The 16,896-nt window shown below is 49.0% G+C and overlaps 1 protein-coding gene and 1 long non-coding RNA gene across 2 annotated transcripts in view; one reads left to right on the top strand and one right to left on the bottom strand.

Annotated features, from left to right (window-relative positions):
• Positions 1 to 9,592, bottom strand: part of RBM19 (RNA binding motif protein 19) — a 141,322-nt gene extending 131,730 nt beyond the window's left edge. The window contains exons 1-6 of the mRNA XM_017543392.2: positions 9,411 to 9,592; positions 5,673 to 5,855; positions 3,526 to 3,645; positions 3,333 to 3,371; positions 2,423 to 2,615; positions 1,161 to 1,429 (exon numbers count right to left, since the gene is read on the bottom strand). Of these exons, the coding sequence (XP_017398881.1) occupies positions 1,161 to 1,429; positions 2,423 to 2,615; positions 3,333 to 3,371; positions 3,526 to 3,645; positions 5,673 to 5,855; positions 9,411 to 9,446 (840 nt within the window). The 5' untranslated portion in view covers positions 9,447 to 9,592. The remainder of the gene's footprint in view (positions 1 to 1,160; positions 1,430 to 2,422; positions 2,616 to 3,332; positions 3,372 to 3,525; positions 3,646 to 5,672; positions 5,856 to 9,410) is intronic.
• An 82-nt stretch (positions 9,593 to 9,674) lies between these two features.
• Positions 9,675 to 12,519, top strand: LOC108314499. The gene is made up of 3 exons (XR_001829498.2): positions 9,675 to 9,779; positions 10,953 to 11,630; positions 11,784 to 12,519. It is a non-coding gene; the product is annotated as an uncharacterized LOC108314499 (long non-coding RNA).
• The last annotated feature ends 4,377 nt before the right edge of the window (positions 12,520 to 16,896 follow it).

The raw sequence follows: 16,896 nt of genomic DNA on the forward strand, positions 1-16,896 counted from the left end.
AGGCTGGGCAGGGAGAGAGGCCATACCGTACTTCACAGAGAAAGGAGGGAACCTGGACAACATGTCAAACTGCCCCGTCTCTGATGCAGAGAGGACTCCCAGGTGGGAGATGAGTTGGCTGACCTCCAGGGAAGTGCCCACATTTACTATCTTGACTTTAGACCCAGCAGACCTGGTACTAAATTCTGAACCCAACACTTCCCAGCTGTGACCTTGGGTGAGGCACTTTTCTTCTCTGGGCCTCAGTTTTCTCACCTGTAAAATGGAACAAAAGCAGCACCTGCCCTCAAGATGGTGATGAGGTGCAATGGCATGACAGATATGGTGCCCAGTGTGTGGTGCGGGCTCAGCTGATCCTCCCGTTACTGCTGATGACTGGCCTGCGCCCCTCTGCCTGCTTTGCTACTTAATACAAAGGATAACGGCTCAGAGTCATCACTCAGCTCCTTCTGCCCCACAGGAGGGATACAGGTGTGCTGACCGGGGCTGCTCCAGTCTGTCTTTATCTGTAGTCATCAGACCTACAGTAACTACATCCACAGCCTGGCACCCCAGTGGACTCGCATCTCACTTTCAACTTAGTGTGGATCATCATTTAGTTGTTACCCTACTTATAGGCAATTTCTGGAAAGCAGGTGACCTCTCCAGGTTAGCAACAGAAAATAAATGCAGAGGCTGGGTGCAGTGGCTCATGCCTGTAATCCCAAGACTTTGGGAGGCTGAGGTGAGCGGTTCACTTGAGGTCAGGAGTTCGATACCAGCCTGGCTAACATGGCAAAATCCCATCTCTACTAAAAATACAGAAAAATTAGCTGGGCGTAGTGGCGCATGACTATAATCCCAGTTACTCAAGAGGCTGAGGCAGACAATCACTTGAACCTGGGAGGCAAAGGCTGCAGTGAGCTGAGATCGCACCAGGCACTCCAGCATGGAGCATGGGTGGCAGAGCGAGACTCCATATCACAAACAAACAAAGAGAAAAGAAATGAAGAAAGGACACATGGGAAGCAAGCAGCATGGCCGAGATCAGAAGGCGCCTTCGGACGGCAGAGTTGCGTCTTTCCTCCACATTCCACTCTCCTAACAGAGGAGCTGTGGGGACCATGGGCAAGCAGAGAGCAGAGACCTCCTCCCTGGGCACCCGCGGGATACACACGCACCTCGGCTCTGGCCTCCGGTGGCCTCTTTTTCCCAGCTGGCATTCCTTGCTCTTGGCCTACACCCTTGCCGTCTCTTTCCTGCAGGGCTGGGGTGGTGGAGGAACCCTCTTCCTCGGCCTCGCTCCCTTCCTCACAGTGCACGGCTTCATCTTCACTTTCCTCTTCCTCTGAGGAAGAGGATGACCCGGCCTTCACCATCTTGGACTTCAGGTAGTCCATGTCCGACAGCTCCTTCTGCACAGCTGCCTTCCGTTCGAGGTTTGCCTCTTCTGGAAAAACAGGGAGGCTAGGATCAGTGATAGCTATGAGTAAACCGGAGTTTGGAGGCAGCAAATGGCAGATGGTCCTCCTAGTGGGAGGCCTGAGGCACCACACCCACCCCATCCATGGCCCCTGTGGCCAGCATCCCGCATAAGTGCTCTGATTAGCAATGCCAAATGGGGTGAGGCTACCGCAGCTTTGATATTCTCTGTGTCACACATTGTGAAACCCAGGCTCCTCATCAGGGCTGGCCGTGCGGGCTTCTTCCACTGTCGCCTCCTGCTCCTGCCAACCCCACCCACCTCGCGTCCTTCAAGCCCACACACGTCCCTTTCCTCTGTCTTTGCGGTGCTGTTCCCTTGCCTGGAACCCCTTTTCTCTCCCCTCCCCTCCTGTGGCCCACTAAGTCTCCTGAGTTCCTCAGATGGGAACTTAGCGCAGCAGAAATGTTACCAGGCGTAATTGCACTAAATGCACATCCTCTCACCTTTACACCCAAATCAACTCCCAACTTTCCAGCTGTATCGTCCTGTGTTGCAATTGCTCCCTTGCCCACCACAAACCCCTTCGGAGAATAAAGGCTCAGTCCCTCACCTTCCCTGCTAACTCTCCTGTCCCCCTTTCCTGCGTTCTCTCTGTAGCATGCATCATCCTATCATACACCCAACAGTGGACTTATATTTTATTGTTTCTCTCCCCAACCATAATCGCAGCTCCACGGGGCAGAGACTCTTCCGTCTTTTGCTTATCAACATAAGCCCAATGCCTGAAGCATGGCTGGCAGATAGTAGGTGCTCAAGAAGTATTTGTTGAGTGAGTGACTGACTGCATAGCTAGGATCAGTGAAGGCAGATGTACCTGCTGAGGGATCATCACCCCACTGGAGAGCTTGAGGGCTCACCTGACTCCTAGCATCTGGCACAGAGGGGCCCCTAGTGCCCGCTAGCCCAGTGGCAAGCACAGGCCCGTGCACATGGAGCACACCATCCACAGGCCCTCACCTTCCAGGTCCTCCCCGGCTCCTTCCTCCTCAGTCTCCTGCCCGGAATCGGAGTCGAAGTTCAGGTAGTCGCTGGCCGGCTTGCTCTTCTCTCTCGATGGCTCAGCATCCAGGCCATCGTTCGCCCAAGTGGCTGCCTGCGCCCGCCTCTGATGAACCGACAGAAACTCCTGGAATTCTGTATCCTCCTTCAGCTGGTGGCACCGGAACCCGGGCAGCAGTGACACAGGAAAAAGGGAGAAGAGGCAGAGAAGGCTCAGGTGGGGCTTGATGTTTCTGACTCTTAAGAGGGTGAGAAGATTCCGCAAGCTCACTTCCCCCATTCTCCAGCGGACCCTGAGGTTCAGCACAGTCAGTTCTGAGGAAGGCAGAGCTGACTCCTCACCAGACAAAACTAAGAGGCCATGGAGACAAGGCCAGGGGAGACCAGAGGCACAGCTCTTTGCTCACCAGGGCTGGCCTCCACCCTCTCCAGCCTCTACTCCCTCCAACCTCCTCCCTCTCCTGCCTCTTCCCTCTCCCAGCCTCCACCTCCTCTAGCCTCTTCCCTCTCCCAGCCTCCTCCCTCTCCAGCCTCTTCCCTCTCCCAGCCTCCACCTCCTCTAGCCTCTTCCCTCTCCCAGCCTCCTCCCTCTCCAGCCTCTTCCCTCTCCCAGCCTCCATCCCCCAGCCTCTTTCCTCTCCAGCCTCTACCCTTTCCCAGTCTCTACCCTCTCCAGCCTCCTCCCTCTCCCAGACTCCATCCTCTCCAGCCTCCACCCTCTCCTTAGCCCCTACCCTCTCCATCCTCCACCCTCTCCCAGCCTCTACCCTCTCCAGCCTCCACCCTCTCCAGCCTCTTCCCTTTCCCAGCCCCACCCTCTTTCACCTGCTGCCCTCCCTCCTTCCTGGGCAAGAGGACAGACTCTCACCTTCTCCAATTGACCTGCCACCTTTTTCTTTTTCTCGTCCTGAAAACAGAAGGCATAAAGGGTGAGGGTCACACAGATGAAGGGAGCTAGGAAACAGAAATGCATTGCTCGGGGAAGGCCCATCTTTGGGAACCAAAGGGAGTGGCTACCCTGATGGAACTGGGGACAGGGGCTAGAGTGATCCTTTACATACTTTCTTAATTTCTGGAGTAGCAGAGTCTTTTGGAGGCTGCGTGGGCTGGCTTGGTTTCTGGGCATGTTTGCTCCAGGCTCTGGGTTTTGTCGGGTCCCCGAACGACTTGCAGAACTCCACCTGTGTGGGAAAGAGTGATTTTAGCACCTGCCACGGCACCCAGGTTGGGTGCTGTCCTTCAGCACCTGGGAGCTTGGGCATTTGAGACAACTGGCACTTCCTAGCTGAGTTTGCTGAAGTAGATTACACCTCACCGCTTAGCCTGGGCTTCCTTCTCCTTCAAGTCTAGAATGTAACACTTTAATGGTCTATCACTATGAGTAATACCGTAAAGACAATAACTGCCACTTACTGAGGAATTCCACATGCCAGGTGCTGTCTAAAGTGCTGTGCAAGTACCGACACACTGAGGCCTCTCACATCAGTGACAGCCAGGACTTTCTACAATTCAGACCAAGAATTTGAAGCACCAGGAAGTCAATTGCCCTGGGTTACCCAGGTAGTAAGTGACAGAGTGAAGACTGGAACTCGGAGAGTCTCTGGGCTCTGCAAGCTGAGTTCCTAACCATCCACTCTACAGGGCGGCATGAGGATGGCATGAGATGACTTCGGCCAAGCACTCAACCAGGGTCTGGGCAAGGCAACGTGCAGCAGCAGCTACCAGGGTTACCCCACACTGCCCTGGGGTAATTATCATAAGGTGAGCTCATCAGGCTCCAGAGAACAATTCGAGAGTGATAGGGACAATGGGGTAACCAGTGGAGGCATGGAAGAAGAATGGAGACCCGGCCTGAGCCGATGATGCCCTGTTCCAGCCCCAAAACCTCCAATACGCTCCTCTGAAAAGGCTTTGAAAGCGCTGGTTATTGGGGCATCCGTCGCCGCAAGCCACTCCCAGCCACAGTTAACCACTGCCCCCAAGGGAAGGAGCTGCCAGCTGGTTGCAACCTATTTTGTTTTTAAGACAGAGGATCTCATTGCATTATGCAGGCTGTACTGCAGTGGCATGATCATGGCTGACTGCAGCCTCAAACTCCTGGGCTCAGGTGATCCTCTTGTCTCAGCCTTCTGAAGAGCTAGGATTCCAGGCACAAGTCACCATGACTGGCTAATTTTTTTATTTTTGTAAAGACATGGTTTCGCTCTGTTGCACAGGCTGGTCTTGAATTTCTGGCCTCAAGTGATCCTCCCATCTCAGCCTCCCAAAGCGCTGGTGTCACAGGCACGAACCAGCACACCTGGCCGGTTACAATCTCTTGTGCACACTTTCGAAATAGGCTTGTTATTTCTGTAAGAATGACATGTGCTCGTGGTACAAAATTCGAATACTATACAAAAGTACAAAGTCAAAAAAACTGTACTCCAATGCCTATTAGTTATAGAAAGGAATGATTAGTATTTTGGTACAAATCCTATCTTATGGCCTTTTATGCATTTATCATACATGTATGGATGGAGAAATATGATTGTGTCTACATGGGATCACACCAGACATACATGGATTTGTCCATCATGTTTTTTCCTTCTCAACAAAGCATTAGAGATATTTTGACAAAGTCACTAAATACACACGAGTGGCCTGAGTGGAGCCCCCTCCTCCAGGAAGCTTTCCTGACTCCTCCCTGGCCAGGCTAGAGAGCTTTGTTCTCCCACGGTCCCTGGGGCTCACCCTATCACAGCATGGATGACACTCAGCCAAAGTGGCGTGCTGACCTGTCAGCCCCCCTGCCTGCCCAGAGGTAGCTGGCTCCAGGAGGACAGGGGCTGAGGCATCACCTTTTTCTCTAAATTCCCTGCAGCATTAAGTGCTTGCTAAAGGCAGGAGTGAATGAATGAGGTACAGCTGTGGCTCTCAAGTGTGGGCCTCAGACCAGCAGCATGGGCATCATCTGAGAGCTTGCTGGATGTGTGGATTCCTGGGTTCTGCCTCCATGCACTGAATCAGATTCTCTGGGGACGGCCCCAGGAAACTGTTATAACAAGCTCTCCGGTGGTTCTCATGCACATGAAAGTAGGTGAATCAGTGAGAAAGAAGACCAAAGACATCACAAAGTGAAGGGGACAGTCTTTGAACTCAAGGGTTGAGTGAAAGATCAAACAACGTCCCATTCCACAGGCAGGTAAGGGTGAGACTCCCGCCCACTCACTGTGATCCGGGATGTGTCAATAAAGCTCTTGTTAAAGTGCTTCAGTGCCTTTTGGGCCTCTTCCTCCGTCTTGAAGCCGATAAAGCCAAACTTGCGGAACTTGCCATCTTTGGTGAACTTTAGGCTGCAGTCCGTCAGCATGCCGAAGGCGGCAAACAGCTGCCTGAAACGCTCCTCCTTCATCTAGGACAGAGAGGAATGAGAGATGAACTGGAAAGTCCCCAGAGCACGGGGACAAAATGGGCTGGAAACCTGAGGCCACGAGATTCTCTAAGGGAGGCCTTAGATGAAGAGGGGCAGAGTGTGCTTTTCTAGTTAGAAACAGGTTCCAGCTCTGACTCTAGCGGGCTGTGTGGCCTTGAAAAAGTCCTTTAAACACTCACTGATGTGGAAATCAAAACTCATATGGCTGCAAATGACATCTTCCTACTCTATGAGGCTCCCATAAGACCAATTATAGAAGCAGTGTTATGTCTTCTACATAGTAGATACCTAATAGATACCTGTCGGAATAGGCGAACGAATGAACAGACATGGTAAGCTATATAAACCTTTGCTAATGAAGCCCCCCAAAAGATGCCCACATCCGGATCCCTGGAACCTGTGGACATGTTACCTTACATGGCAAAAGAGACTTGGCGGGTATGACGGATGTGGAGACAGAGAGATGAACTGGGTTATGCAGCCAGGTCTAATGTCACCTCAAGGGTCCTTATGAGAGGGAAGCAGGAAGGTCAGAGAAGATGGAAACACAGAGAGACTGGAAGATGCTGTGCTATTGGCTCCAAAGATGTAGTACACAGCTATCAGCCAAGGGAAGGCAGGTGTCTCTAGAAGGTGAAAAAAGGCAAAGGGACAGATACTCCCACAGAGCCTCCAGGAGGACTGCAGACCTCCCAAAGGCTTGATTTTAGGATTTCTGACCTGCAAAACTGTAAGGTAATACATTTGGATTGTTTAAGCCACTAAGTTTGTGCTAATTTGCTATAGCTGCACTAAAAAACTAACATGCTAATATTATTATAATTAGGTCAAGAAGCCCCGTACTGTGAAAACAGGCTCCTGGCTTCTTGCCGTCTTCACTGCAGCCAGGCTACCCTCACACCTCAGTTTTCTAAGCAGATACTGGGTGATTTGTGTGTGGTCGTGGAGTTGCCCCACAAACAGCCAAAACAAATTTAAAAATGCAAGAAGCTAGAGGCCTTAGCAGTCCAGCCAGAAGACATTTTCTGAGGTAGCTTCTTACTAACTGATCTCATCAAAACTGTGAGTTAGGAATTTTTATCCACATTTTATAGAGGAGAAAATGAAACTCATAAGGGATGAATGATCTGCCCAGGGCCTACAGGATCCAGGTTTGTGACTCAATTTAGAAATATAAAAGACAGTGAATTCAAGTCCTCAGTGCCTGGGAGAGACCTGACTCAAGTCTGAATCCATCATTCCTTTGCCAAAAACCTTTTGGTGACTTTCTCGTACCCGAGTCTCAAGGACAAGCACCTAAAGGAAAACATGCGACTCTTCAAGATCTGCCCCTCACCAACCCCTTCAGCACCACATCTTGTCAAAGTCCTCACAGCCTTCTTACCTCTGAGGTTTTGGTTGTCCCCTGTGGCTGACATTTCCCAAGATAGGCCCTGGCTAACTCCTCATTCTCAGTTCAACCATCTCCTACTCCAAGAGGCCTTTCCCAGATGCCTTAGATGAGCAAGGCAAGCAACCTCGCTGTGCTCCCACAGCACCCAGTTCATACGTCAAACCCTGCACCACGCGCCATAACGATCTGGCGCCTGTCTTTTCCACTAGCCTTCAAGTCCCATCAAAAATAAGGACCCAGATTTATCCACCACTATCTACAGTGCTGGCAATATGACAAGTACTCACTACTAAATATTTGTTGAAAAAATAATTAAGACCAGTGCAGGCAATCACGCTAAGAGACAGTCAGGTGTTGCAGTGAGGAATGCAAATTGTAGAAAAAGACTGCTCAATTCAATAACTGCTCTATAAATTACACCAGTGTGACCTCAGGCAAATCCCTGTACCTCGCTGTACCTTGGTTTCTTTACCTTTAAAATGGGTGTAAAAATAAAACTTTCCTCACGGGGATATGGTGAAGATTGAATGAGTTGCTTTACCTAAAGCACCTGGCACACAGTAAACTCTCAAAGTATCAGCTGCAATTGCCCTTGTTTTGTAATTCTTTCATTCATGAGATAAGACAAACAGTGACAAGAGAGTCAACTATACCATGAAGCACAACAAAGCTGAATTTGGGAGGGAAAGGAAGTGCAGCGAGACTAAAAATCCTCATTCCAGAAATCAAGGCATCAAGACACACTGCCTAACCTGATGGACGGAGCAGTAATAGGTATTTTTAAGTATACTACTCAGAGAGGATGACAGGATAATTAAAAACAAGAACATTACAGACGCTGAAGGGAGGAACAGATAATCTAAATTCCTCATTTTTCATAGTCAATGTCTAGCAAATAGTCACCGGGGCAGGCAGGTGAAAAGGAGGAGAGCACACTCCTTGAATACACAGAGATACATGTGGGGGAGTCCTAAACACAAATCAATGAAGACGGTTTCTCATGGACAGAGAGGGAAGGTAGGACGGAGCAGACTTTGCTACTCATGTTACACACTACTATAGTGTTTGAATTTTGAAAACTCTGTGTCACAAGTCTTTCCCACCTGACAAAGAAGAAAAGAAAAAAAAGGAAAGGAAAAAACCCCACAACATTAAAACTGAAATAGGGGTCAGGGGCGGTGGCTCACACCTGTAATCCCCGCAATTTGGGAAGCCAAGGCAGGCTGATCACCTGAGGTCAGGAGTTTCAAACCAGCCTGGCCAACATGTGAAACCGCATGCCTCTAATAAAATACAAAAATTAGTCGGGCGTGGTGGTGCGTGCCTGTAGTCCCAGCTACTCGGGAGGTTGAGGCAGGAGAATTGCTTGAACCTGGGAGGCGGAGGTTGCAATGAGCCGGGATTGCCGAGACCGCTACTGCACTCCAGCCTGGGCGACAGAGTAAGACTATGTCTTAAAGAAAAAACAACAACAGCAACAAAAAACAAAAAACAAACAAACAAAAAACCACGCGCGCGAGAAAAAAGGATGATCCATTCGAGTCCACTGAATCTAATCATCTATTATCACGTGCATTCACCTATTTTGCCTACCATGCGCCCGCTTCTGTGCTTGGCTCTAGGGAAACAAAAAAGCACAGCTGGGTCACCACTCCCCACTTACTGGATAAATGCTGTAAAGCCCCTTTACCCACTCAGTATTCCCACCTGCCCTAAGGATGGAAGTGGGAATTGGAAAGAAGGTACGCAGATTAATACTCCTCATGTCTTACCCAACAGTCTCCTGACTGGAAGAGGAATATAAATACAATGTCGGACCATGTCCCAGGTCAACAACTAAAAAACAGTGATCGAATGAAGGGGGTTGTGGGAGCAGGGCATTCGCCACAAGGTGGGAGTTGTCACCTCCCTAGGAAGAGTTGGGTTAGGAGTCAGGTAGCAAACAACCGGCTGTGAAATCGTAAGCAATCACTATTCCTCTTTCTCAGGTATCAAATGCGGATAATCCTGCCCCCTTTGAGTTCAGAACTCGCCCGGAGTCCTGCCCCAAAATTCTTCGATTCTCTCCAGGCATCTCTTTCCTCCCACACAGTTCCCGGATGGTCTCATTTCAGATTCCCAAGTCCTGCCTCTGCACTCACCCCATTTGGGAGGTTCTTCACAATCAGTCGCGACATGGCGCAGGGTCCCCACTGTTTTGATTCCAACACGACTGGACGGTGCTTCCACCAACAACTTTCACGCTACCGCCCTGGGCGCCGCCATCATTGCCCAGCCGGAACACAGTCATGTGGCTGAGACCTCGGCCAGCCCCGTCCGGAAGTAGGCGTGGTTAAGCCCCAGCTACTAAGGGAAGTCACACTCCACAAGGGGCGGGCCTGGCGCTTGCGTTCTGCGCAGTCGCAGGGTCTCGGAGGGATCCTGGAGACGCCAGTGCAGCGGCGAAGGCGGCAGGGGGCGTGGATTTCCAATATCCCCGTGGGATGGCGCCGAGTCCGCTTGGTGTTAAGGTTCTCGCCTTTTTTCTATTTTATTTTCATTATGGAGCCCTAGGACTGGCTTGAGAAAGCGGGCAAGATTAGGGACCTTTGCCTCCCTCGTAGAAATGGGCAAAGTGGGCCGGGCGCGGTGGCTCACACCCGCATTCTCAGCACTTCGGGAGGCCGAGGCGGGCGGATCACAAGGTCAAGAGATTGAGACCATCCTGACCGACATGGTGGACCACCTCCCCCCCCCCCCCCCCCCCCCCCCCCCGTCTCTACTAAAAAATACAAAAATTAGCTGGGTGTGGTGGCACGTGCCCGTAGTCCCAGCTATTCGGGAGGCTGAGGCAGGAGAATTTCTTGAACCTGGGAGGCAGAGGTTACGGTGAGCCGAGATCGCGCCAGTGCACTCCAGTCTGGCATCTGGTGACAGAGCATGCCTCTGTCTCAAAAAAAAAAGAAAAAAATATATGCTAATTGTAAATTAAGATCTGTCCATTCAAGAGAATTCTATGCAGTTGTTAAAAAGAGGTCGGTATGTAGCTGTAAATGTTTCTGAAGGAAATGCATCAGTCAGCAGGACACAGATGTATATTAAAAAGGATTTAACTAAAGACTATCTGGACAAGAAACTATTTACAGAAGTGTGGGCAGTGTAATGGGATGAACGATTCCCCTCCCCCAACACACACTGGGGGCATCCTGACCTCTGGAAGCTGTGAATGTGACTTTATTTGCAAAAAGGGTTGTATTAGTTTGTTTTCATGCTAAATAAAGACATACCCAAGACTGGGTAACTTATAAAGGAAAGAGATTTAATGCACTCACAGTTTCACATGGCTAGGGAGGCCTCACAATCATGGCAGAAGAGCAAGGGATGTCTCACGTGGCAGCAGGCAAAGACAGAATGAGAACCAAGTGAAAGGAGTTTCCTCTTAGAAAACCATCACATCTCATGAGACTTATTCACAACCACCAAAACAGTATGGGGGGAACCACCCCCATGATTCAATTATCTCCCACTGGGTCCCTCCCACAACAGGTGGGGATTATGGGAGCTACAATTCAAGATGAGATTTGGGTGGGGAGTCAGCCAAACCATATCAAGGGTCTTTGCAAATATGCTTAAAGATCTCAAAATGAGATCATCCTGAATTATCCTGGTAGACCCTAAATCCAATGACAAATGTCCTTTGAAAGGTTGCAGAGAACACCATCTGTAGGCAGAGGTAGAACCTGGAGTGATGCAGTCCTAAGTCAAGGAAGACCTGGAATCACCAGAAGCTGGAAGAAGTAAGGAAGGCTTCTCCCCTAGAAGTTTCAGAGGAAGCAAGGCCCTGCTGGTAGTTTGGGGCTTCTGACCTTCAGAACTGTGAGAATAACTTTGCATTGTGATGCCATCTAATTTGTGGTCATCTGAGACAGCAGCTGTAGAAAATGTATACAGGAAGGGTTAAGGAACCAACAAAGGATGGCCAAACCCCAGGGCCCAGCAACAGTGGGGGGCTATCACCACCCCTAGGGCTGAAGGGCAGAGCTGGGCATGTCATCCCTGGATCGCAGTGAGGCCAGGAGCCGTGGAAGAGGGACGTACTTTAAGGACTAGAGCTATAGAGAGATAGAGTGTGAAACCACAAGTGTGTGTGTGTGTGTGTGTGTTGGGGATAAATACCCTGTCCCCTCTTTCTCTTCCCAACTGCCGTTTCCTGCTGGAGCCTCCTCTTGGCCGAACCAACGGGAAGCTGGGGGCGTGATCGCAGGTGTTGCAGTGCACACAGTTTGCATCTAGGGCACAGAGCAGCATGGAGGAGCAGGCTCAGGGAATGGGAGACGGACGACTGGAGAAGAACCAGCACATGGGACAATCTCCAAGACACAGTTAAGTGAAAACCAGCGATATACTAAGTAATGTATTACCTATACTGTCACTTAGGTTAAAAAAAAAAGGGAGGGGGTGGAAGCGGATACATAGATGCTTGTCATGTTTGTTGGCCAGGGTACCTGTAAATTTCAAAATGAATTGTCTTGCAGCTCTGGAGTCTAGCACTTTGAGACGAAGGTGTTGGCAGCGCCGGTTCCTTCTGAGAGCCATGAGGGCCTGTGTCTCCCTCTCTGACTTCTCGTGGTGTGCTGGCTGTCTCTGACACACCTTGGCCTGTAGACACGTCGCCCCATCTCAGCCTTCATCTCCACGTGACAATCTGTGTGTGTGAGTTTGTGTCCAGACTTCCCCTTTTTGTAAAGACACTGGTCACATTGGATTAGAGCTCATCCTAATGACCTCATCTTAACATAGTTACCTCTGTAAAGACTCTATTTGCAAATAATGTCACTTTGTGAGGTATGACAGATTAAGACTCCAACACAGGAATTTGAAGGGACACTATATGTGTGTTACGTAAGCAAAGGTGATTTTGAAAGATACATGAGGAAGTGGTAACAGCAGTTGCTTGGGGAAGGGACCCGGGAAGTGGGTATTCAGGTGGATGGACATGTCCTTTACCTTAAGGAACCTTTTGAAATTTTGATATTTCATTATGAAAAAATTACCTATTATTTTTAATACATTCAAATATTAATCATGTATCAGCTACATCTGCATATATTTATACTTAACCGAAGGGTAAAGTCAACAAGCATGTATATTAACTGTGGCGATTTCTGAAGGATTACTTTGGAGGGGTGAAGTGGGAGACTAATAAATCTTTATATATTTGTTTTGGAATTTTTTTGTTTTGTTTTGAGATGGTAACTGGGATTACAGGCATGTACAACCAGGCCTGGCTAATTTTTTGTATTTTTAGTAGAGACGGAGTTTCTCCATGTTGGCCAGACTGGTTTCAAACTCCAGACCTCAAATGATCCACCTGCCTCGGCCCCCCAAAGTGCTGGGATTACAGACATGAGAGACTGTGCCCTGCCTGCTTTGTTTGTTTGGAGACAAGGTCATGCTCTGTGCCCAGGCTGGAGTGCAGTGGTGTGATCATGGCTTGCTGCTGCCTCAGCCTCCTGGGCACAAGTGATCCTCCTTCCTCAGCCTTCCAAGTAGCTGGGACTACACACATCTGTCACCACATGTAGCTAATTTAAAATTTTTTTTTTATAGAGACAGAGTCTGGCTTTGTTGCCAAGACTGGTCTCAAGTTTCTGGACTCAAGTGGTCCTCTTGCCTTGGCCACCCAAAGTGCTGGGATTACAGGTGCATGCCACCATGCCTAGCCTGTACATGTTTTAAATCAGAGATTGGCAAACTTTTTCTCAAAAAGCCAGAGAGCAAATATTTCAGGCTTTGTGGCTATGTGGTTTCTAATGCAACTGTTCCACCCTGCTGCCGTATTTTGAACACATCCAGAACTAACATGTGTGGCCGTGTTCCAATAAAACTTTATTTACAAAACCAGGAAGCCAGCCCATGAGCTGTAGTTTTAAGTTACAGGATTACGGGGTATATTGGCTTTCTAGGGCTTCTGTATCAAATTACCAGAAACTGGATGGCTTCAGACAACAGAAATGTATTGTCTTGCAGTTCTGGAAGCCAGGAATTTAAAATCAAGCTGTCAGCAGGACCATGGCCTCTCCAAAGGCTTGAGGGAGGAGGATCCTTTTTTGTCTCCTCCAGCTTCTGGTGGCAGTAGGGACGCTTTGGCTTGTGGCTGCATAGCTCCCATCTCTGCCTCTGTTTTCACATGACCTTCTTCACTATTGGTGTCTGAGTCAAAAGCACTTCCCTAGGCTTCTTCTTAGTAGGACACCTGCCATTGGGCTTAGGAACCACTCTAAATCCAGGTCAGTCCCATCTCAGGATCTTTAGCTAATGATATAGACCCCTTTTCCATAAAGAGTCACATTCACAGGTTTTGGGGATTAGGATGTAGGCATATCTTTTGGGGGGCTGCTATTTGGCCCATGAGATCTGCTTGCTTGGTAGTAGTTTACTCTGAAGATCAGATTTCACCCTCTCTCTGTCTTGTGTAGACTATCCATTCAATTAAAACACACATGCATGTAAAAATGTACCCTCAAGCCTGGAGTCGATGACTTATGGGTCACTGTGTTTCAAAGTCAACAGATATTTATTGTTATGTCTTTAATTGAATAATAACTGGAGGGTTGTTTCCTGCACACTGTGATATTTAACAGATATTTATTGATATGTGATATGAATTAAATGACAACTGGGGGGTTGTTTGCTGCACACGGTGACCCTGGTTAGGGTGGGCTGAGGCAGGCTTTATGAGGCAGCCCTGAGATATTAGCCTTTTACAAGAAGGCCAGTGTTGCCCAGCCAGTCCTGGTTTCATGTATTTACTATTTTCATGAACTGCCTTTATTAAAATGTACAACTCAATGTAGCCTGCCCTAAAAAAATTCACAAATCAGAAGGTCTTTCGAAGGTATTAAAAGAAAATGGAATGCCCGTTACAAATCCCCACATCCCAATTCTGGGTCCAGAAAATATGGTCGCCACATGTGGGGAAGAGGGACCATTCTCGGCCATATATTCCCCTGCATTTAATAAGCAGCCACGTTCTAACATTATTACTAGTCTTGCTGAACTCCAGCCTTCCTGTTTTGTCTCCTGCCTCCTTTTTTCTCCCAGCAGAACTAATTCAGGGGCACCAAGATGCCACCAGGCCAGGCTCTACAATTATACCTAGAGGTTTAAAAACCTTAGTGTCGTCTAAGCCAGCTCCATCCCTGGGCTTCATCAGGGTACTTCTTTGGGAGGCCAAGGTAGGAGGATCCCTTGATCCCAGGAATTCAAGGCTAGCCCTGGCAACATAGCAAGATCCCGTCTCTTCAAAAAAGTACAAAGATTAGTGAGGTGTGATGGTACACGCCTGTAGATCCAGCTGCTTGGGAGGCTGAGGTGGGAGGATCACCTGAGCCCAGAAAGTCAAGGCTGCAGTGACCTATAATTGTGCTACCACACTCCAGCCTGGGCAGCAGAAGGGGAGACCCTATCTCAAAAACAAAACAAAACAAAACAGAAACCCCCTAAAACAAAAAGCATAATTATATGTACTTGAGGGTGTGAGAGAGGTAGTGTCTGGTCCCTGAAGGAATTAACTTCCCAGCTGGAGAAAGGCCAGTAATTGGGAGGGATTCTAGAAGGTTCTAGAAGACAATGGAGAGAGGAGAGGAAAGCAAACTTGATTTCCTTCCTGTGTCAGTTGGTCCCAATGAGCGGGACCAATGGGCACCCAGGTGCTCTGGCTAGACACCTAGGGGTCGTCCTGAGCCCACCCCTCACTCTTCAGCCTGTGTCTAACCCATCAGCAAGTCCTACCAACTCCATTTCCCAAAAGATTTGCCGAACACATCATCTTTTCCCTGTCTCCCCTGCTATCAAGCTAGTCCAAGCTCTTATTGTATTCATTCCCTGTGGCTGCTGGAACAAATGGCTCCAAACTTAGTGGCTTAAAACCACGCACGTTGACGATCTGCAGTCTGGACGGTAGAAACACCAAAGCCGAGGTGGGGGGTGGAGCTGCTTCCCACGGAGGCTCCAGAGGAGAATGTTTCCCATAGCTCCCAGCTCCTCCCTCCATCCTCAGAGTTCTCTCTTTGACCCTCTCACCTGTGGTCACATCTCTTCGCTCCGCCCCTCCTGCTGCACCTCTGTCACACACCGAGCTCACCTGGATAATCCAAGGTCATCCCCTCATCTCAAGATCCTGAATGTATCACTTGAAAAAGTCCGTTTGCTGTAGAAGCCCATGTACTTATAGGTTCCAGGGATGAGGACGTGGACACCGTTGGAGGACGTTATTCAGCCCGCCAAAGCCATCCTCCCGCCATGTTATTCCAGCAGCGCCCTCATTGGTCCCCTTGTTCTGTCCTTTCCTTCTACAGTCTAGTTAAAACAAAAGCTAACCAGTGCCCCCAGGGGCTGACCAAAAGAAGAAGGTCTCACCTCAGTCTCTGACTTTGCTTCATCCCTTCCAGCCTCCCTGCTGGTCCCCTCCCCTTCCTGTAGTCTTCTGCCCCGAGACCTTTGCAATCTGCCATGTTCTCTGCCTGGACCACCTTTCCCCCTCCATGGCTCCACTCCCTCACTTCCCTCAGATCTCCCATCAAAGTTCATCTTCCCAGAAAAGCCTTCCCTGGCCACACTCTCTTAAAGGGCACCACCGACTCCATCCTACCCCATCCCTCTCATCCCCCTGTAGTCCATTTTTTCATAGTCTTGTTATGACCTGGCATTTCCTATTTTTTCTGTGCCTGATGTTGGTTTCCCGCAGTAGCAGCATTCTCCATGAAAGCAGAGATTGCATCTGATTTATGGACTGTCCCTGGCACCCAACCCTGTGCCCAGCCAGACCCTCTGAGGCAAGACTTTTGGTTTGAATTGTTTTCTGGCCCTGCATAGTACCCCTCAAAACTGTGAATGCCATCGGAAACAAGAGAAGTCTCAGAAACTGCCACAGCCAAAAGGAGCCTCAAGAATAACCAAATATGGGATGTTGGAACCGAAAAAGGACATTAGATACAAACAAAAAAAAATATCTGACTACAGCATAGACTTGAGGGATGCATCAGGCATCAGTATTGATTCATTAATCGGGACAGGCGTTCCAGAGTGATACTGACAATAAGGAAGCCTGGGTGCAGGGGACTCGGGAGCTCTGTAAGGTTTTCACAACTCTTCTGTAAATCTAAAACTATTCAGAAATTATATCTATCTATCTATCTATCTATATATATATATTTTTTTTTGTCGCCCAGGCTGGAGTGCAGTGGTGTGATCTCGGCTCACTGCAGCCTCCGCCTCCCGGGTTCAAGTGATTCTACTGCCTCAGCTGGGATTACAGGCACACGCCACCACGAGCAGCTGATTTTTGTATTTTTAGTAGAGGTGGCGGTTCATCATGTTGGCCAGGTTGGTCTTGAATGCCTGACCTCAAGTGATTCACCCACCTTGGTCTCCCAAATGCTGGGATTACAAGTGTGAGCCCCTGCACCTGGTCTATTAAATATCTCTTATATTTTGAAAATGAAAAAGGAAGGGTACAGTAATTCTGTATTTATAGACGTATGCTAATAGCCAAGGTATATTCCAAGTCACCAAGATAGCACACATCTGGACCTTGCTTTTTGTTAAGTGGTTTATTATTTATTATACTTTTATATTCCGGACTAC

This window comes from Cebus imitator, unplaced genomic scaffold, assembly GCF_001604975.1.
Source record: "Cebus imitator isolate Cc_AM_T3 unplaced genomic scaffold, Cebus_imitator-1.0 Scaffold8, whole genome shotgun sequence".
In the NCBI taxonomy this organism is placed as follows: domain Eukaryota; kingdom Metazoa; phylum Chordata; class Mammalia; order Primates; family Cebidae; genus Cebus; species Cebus imitator.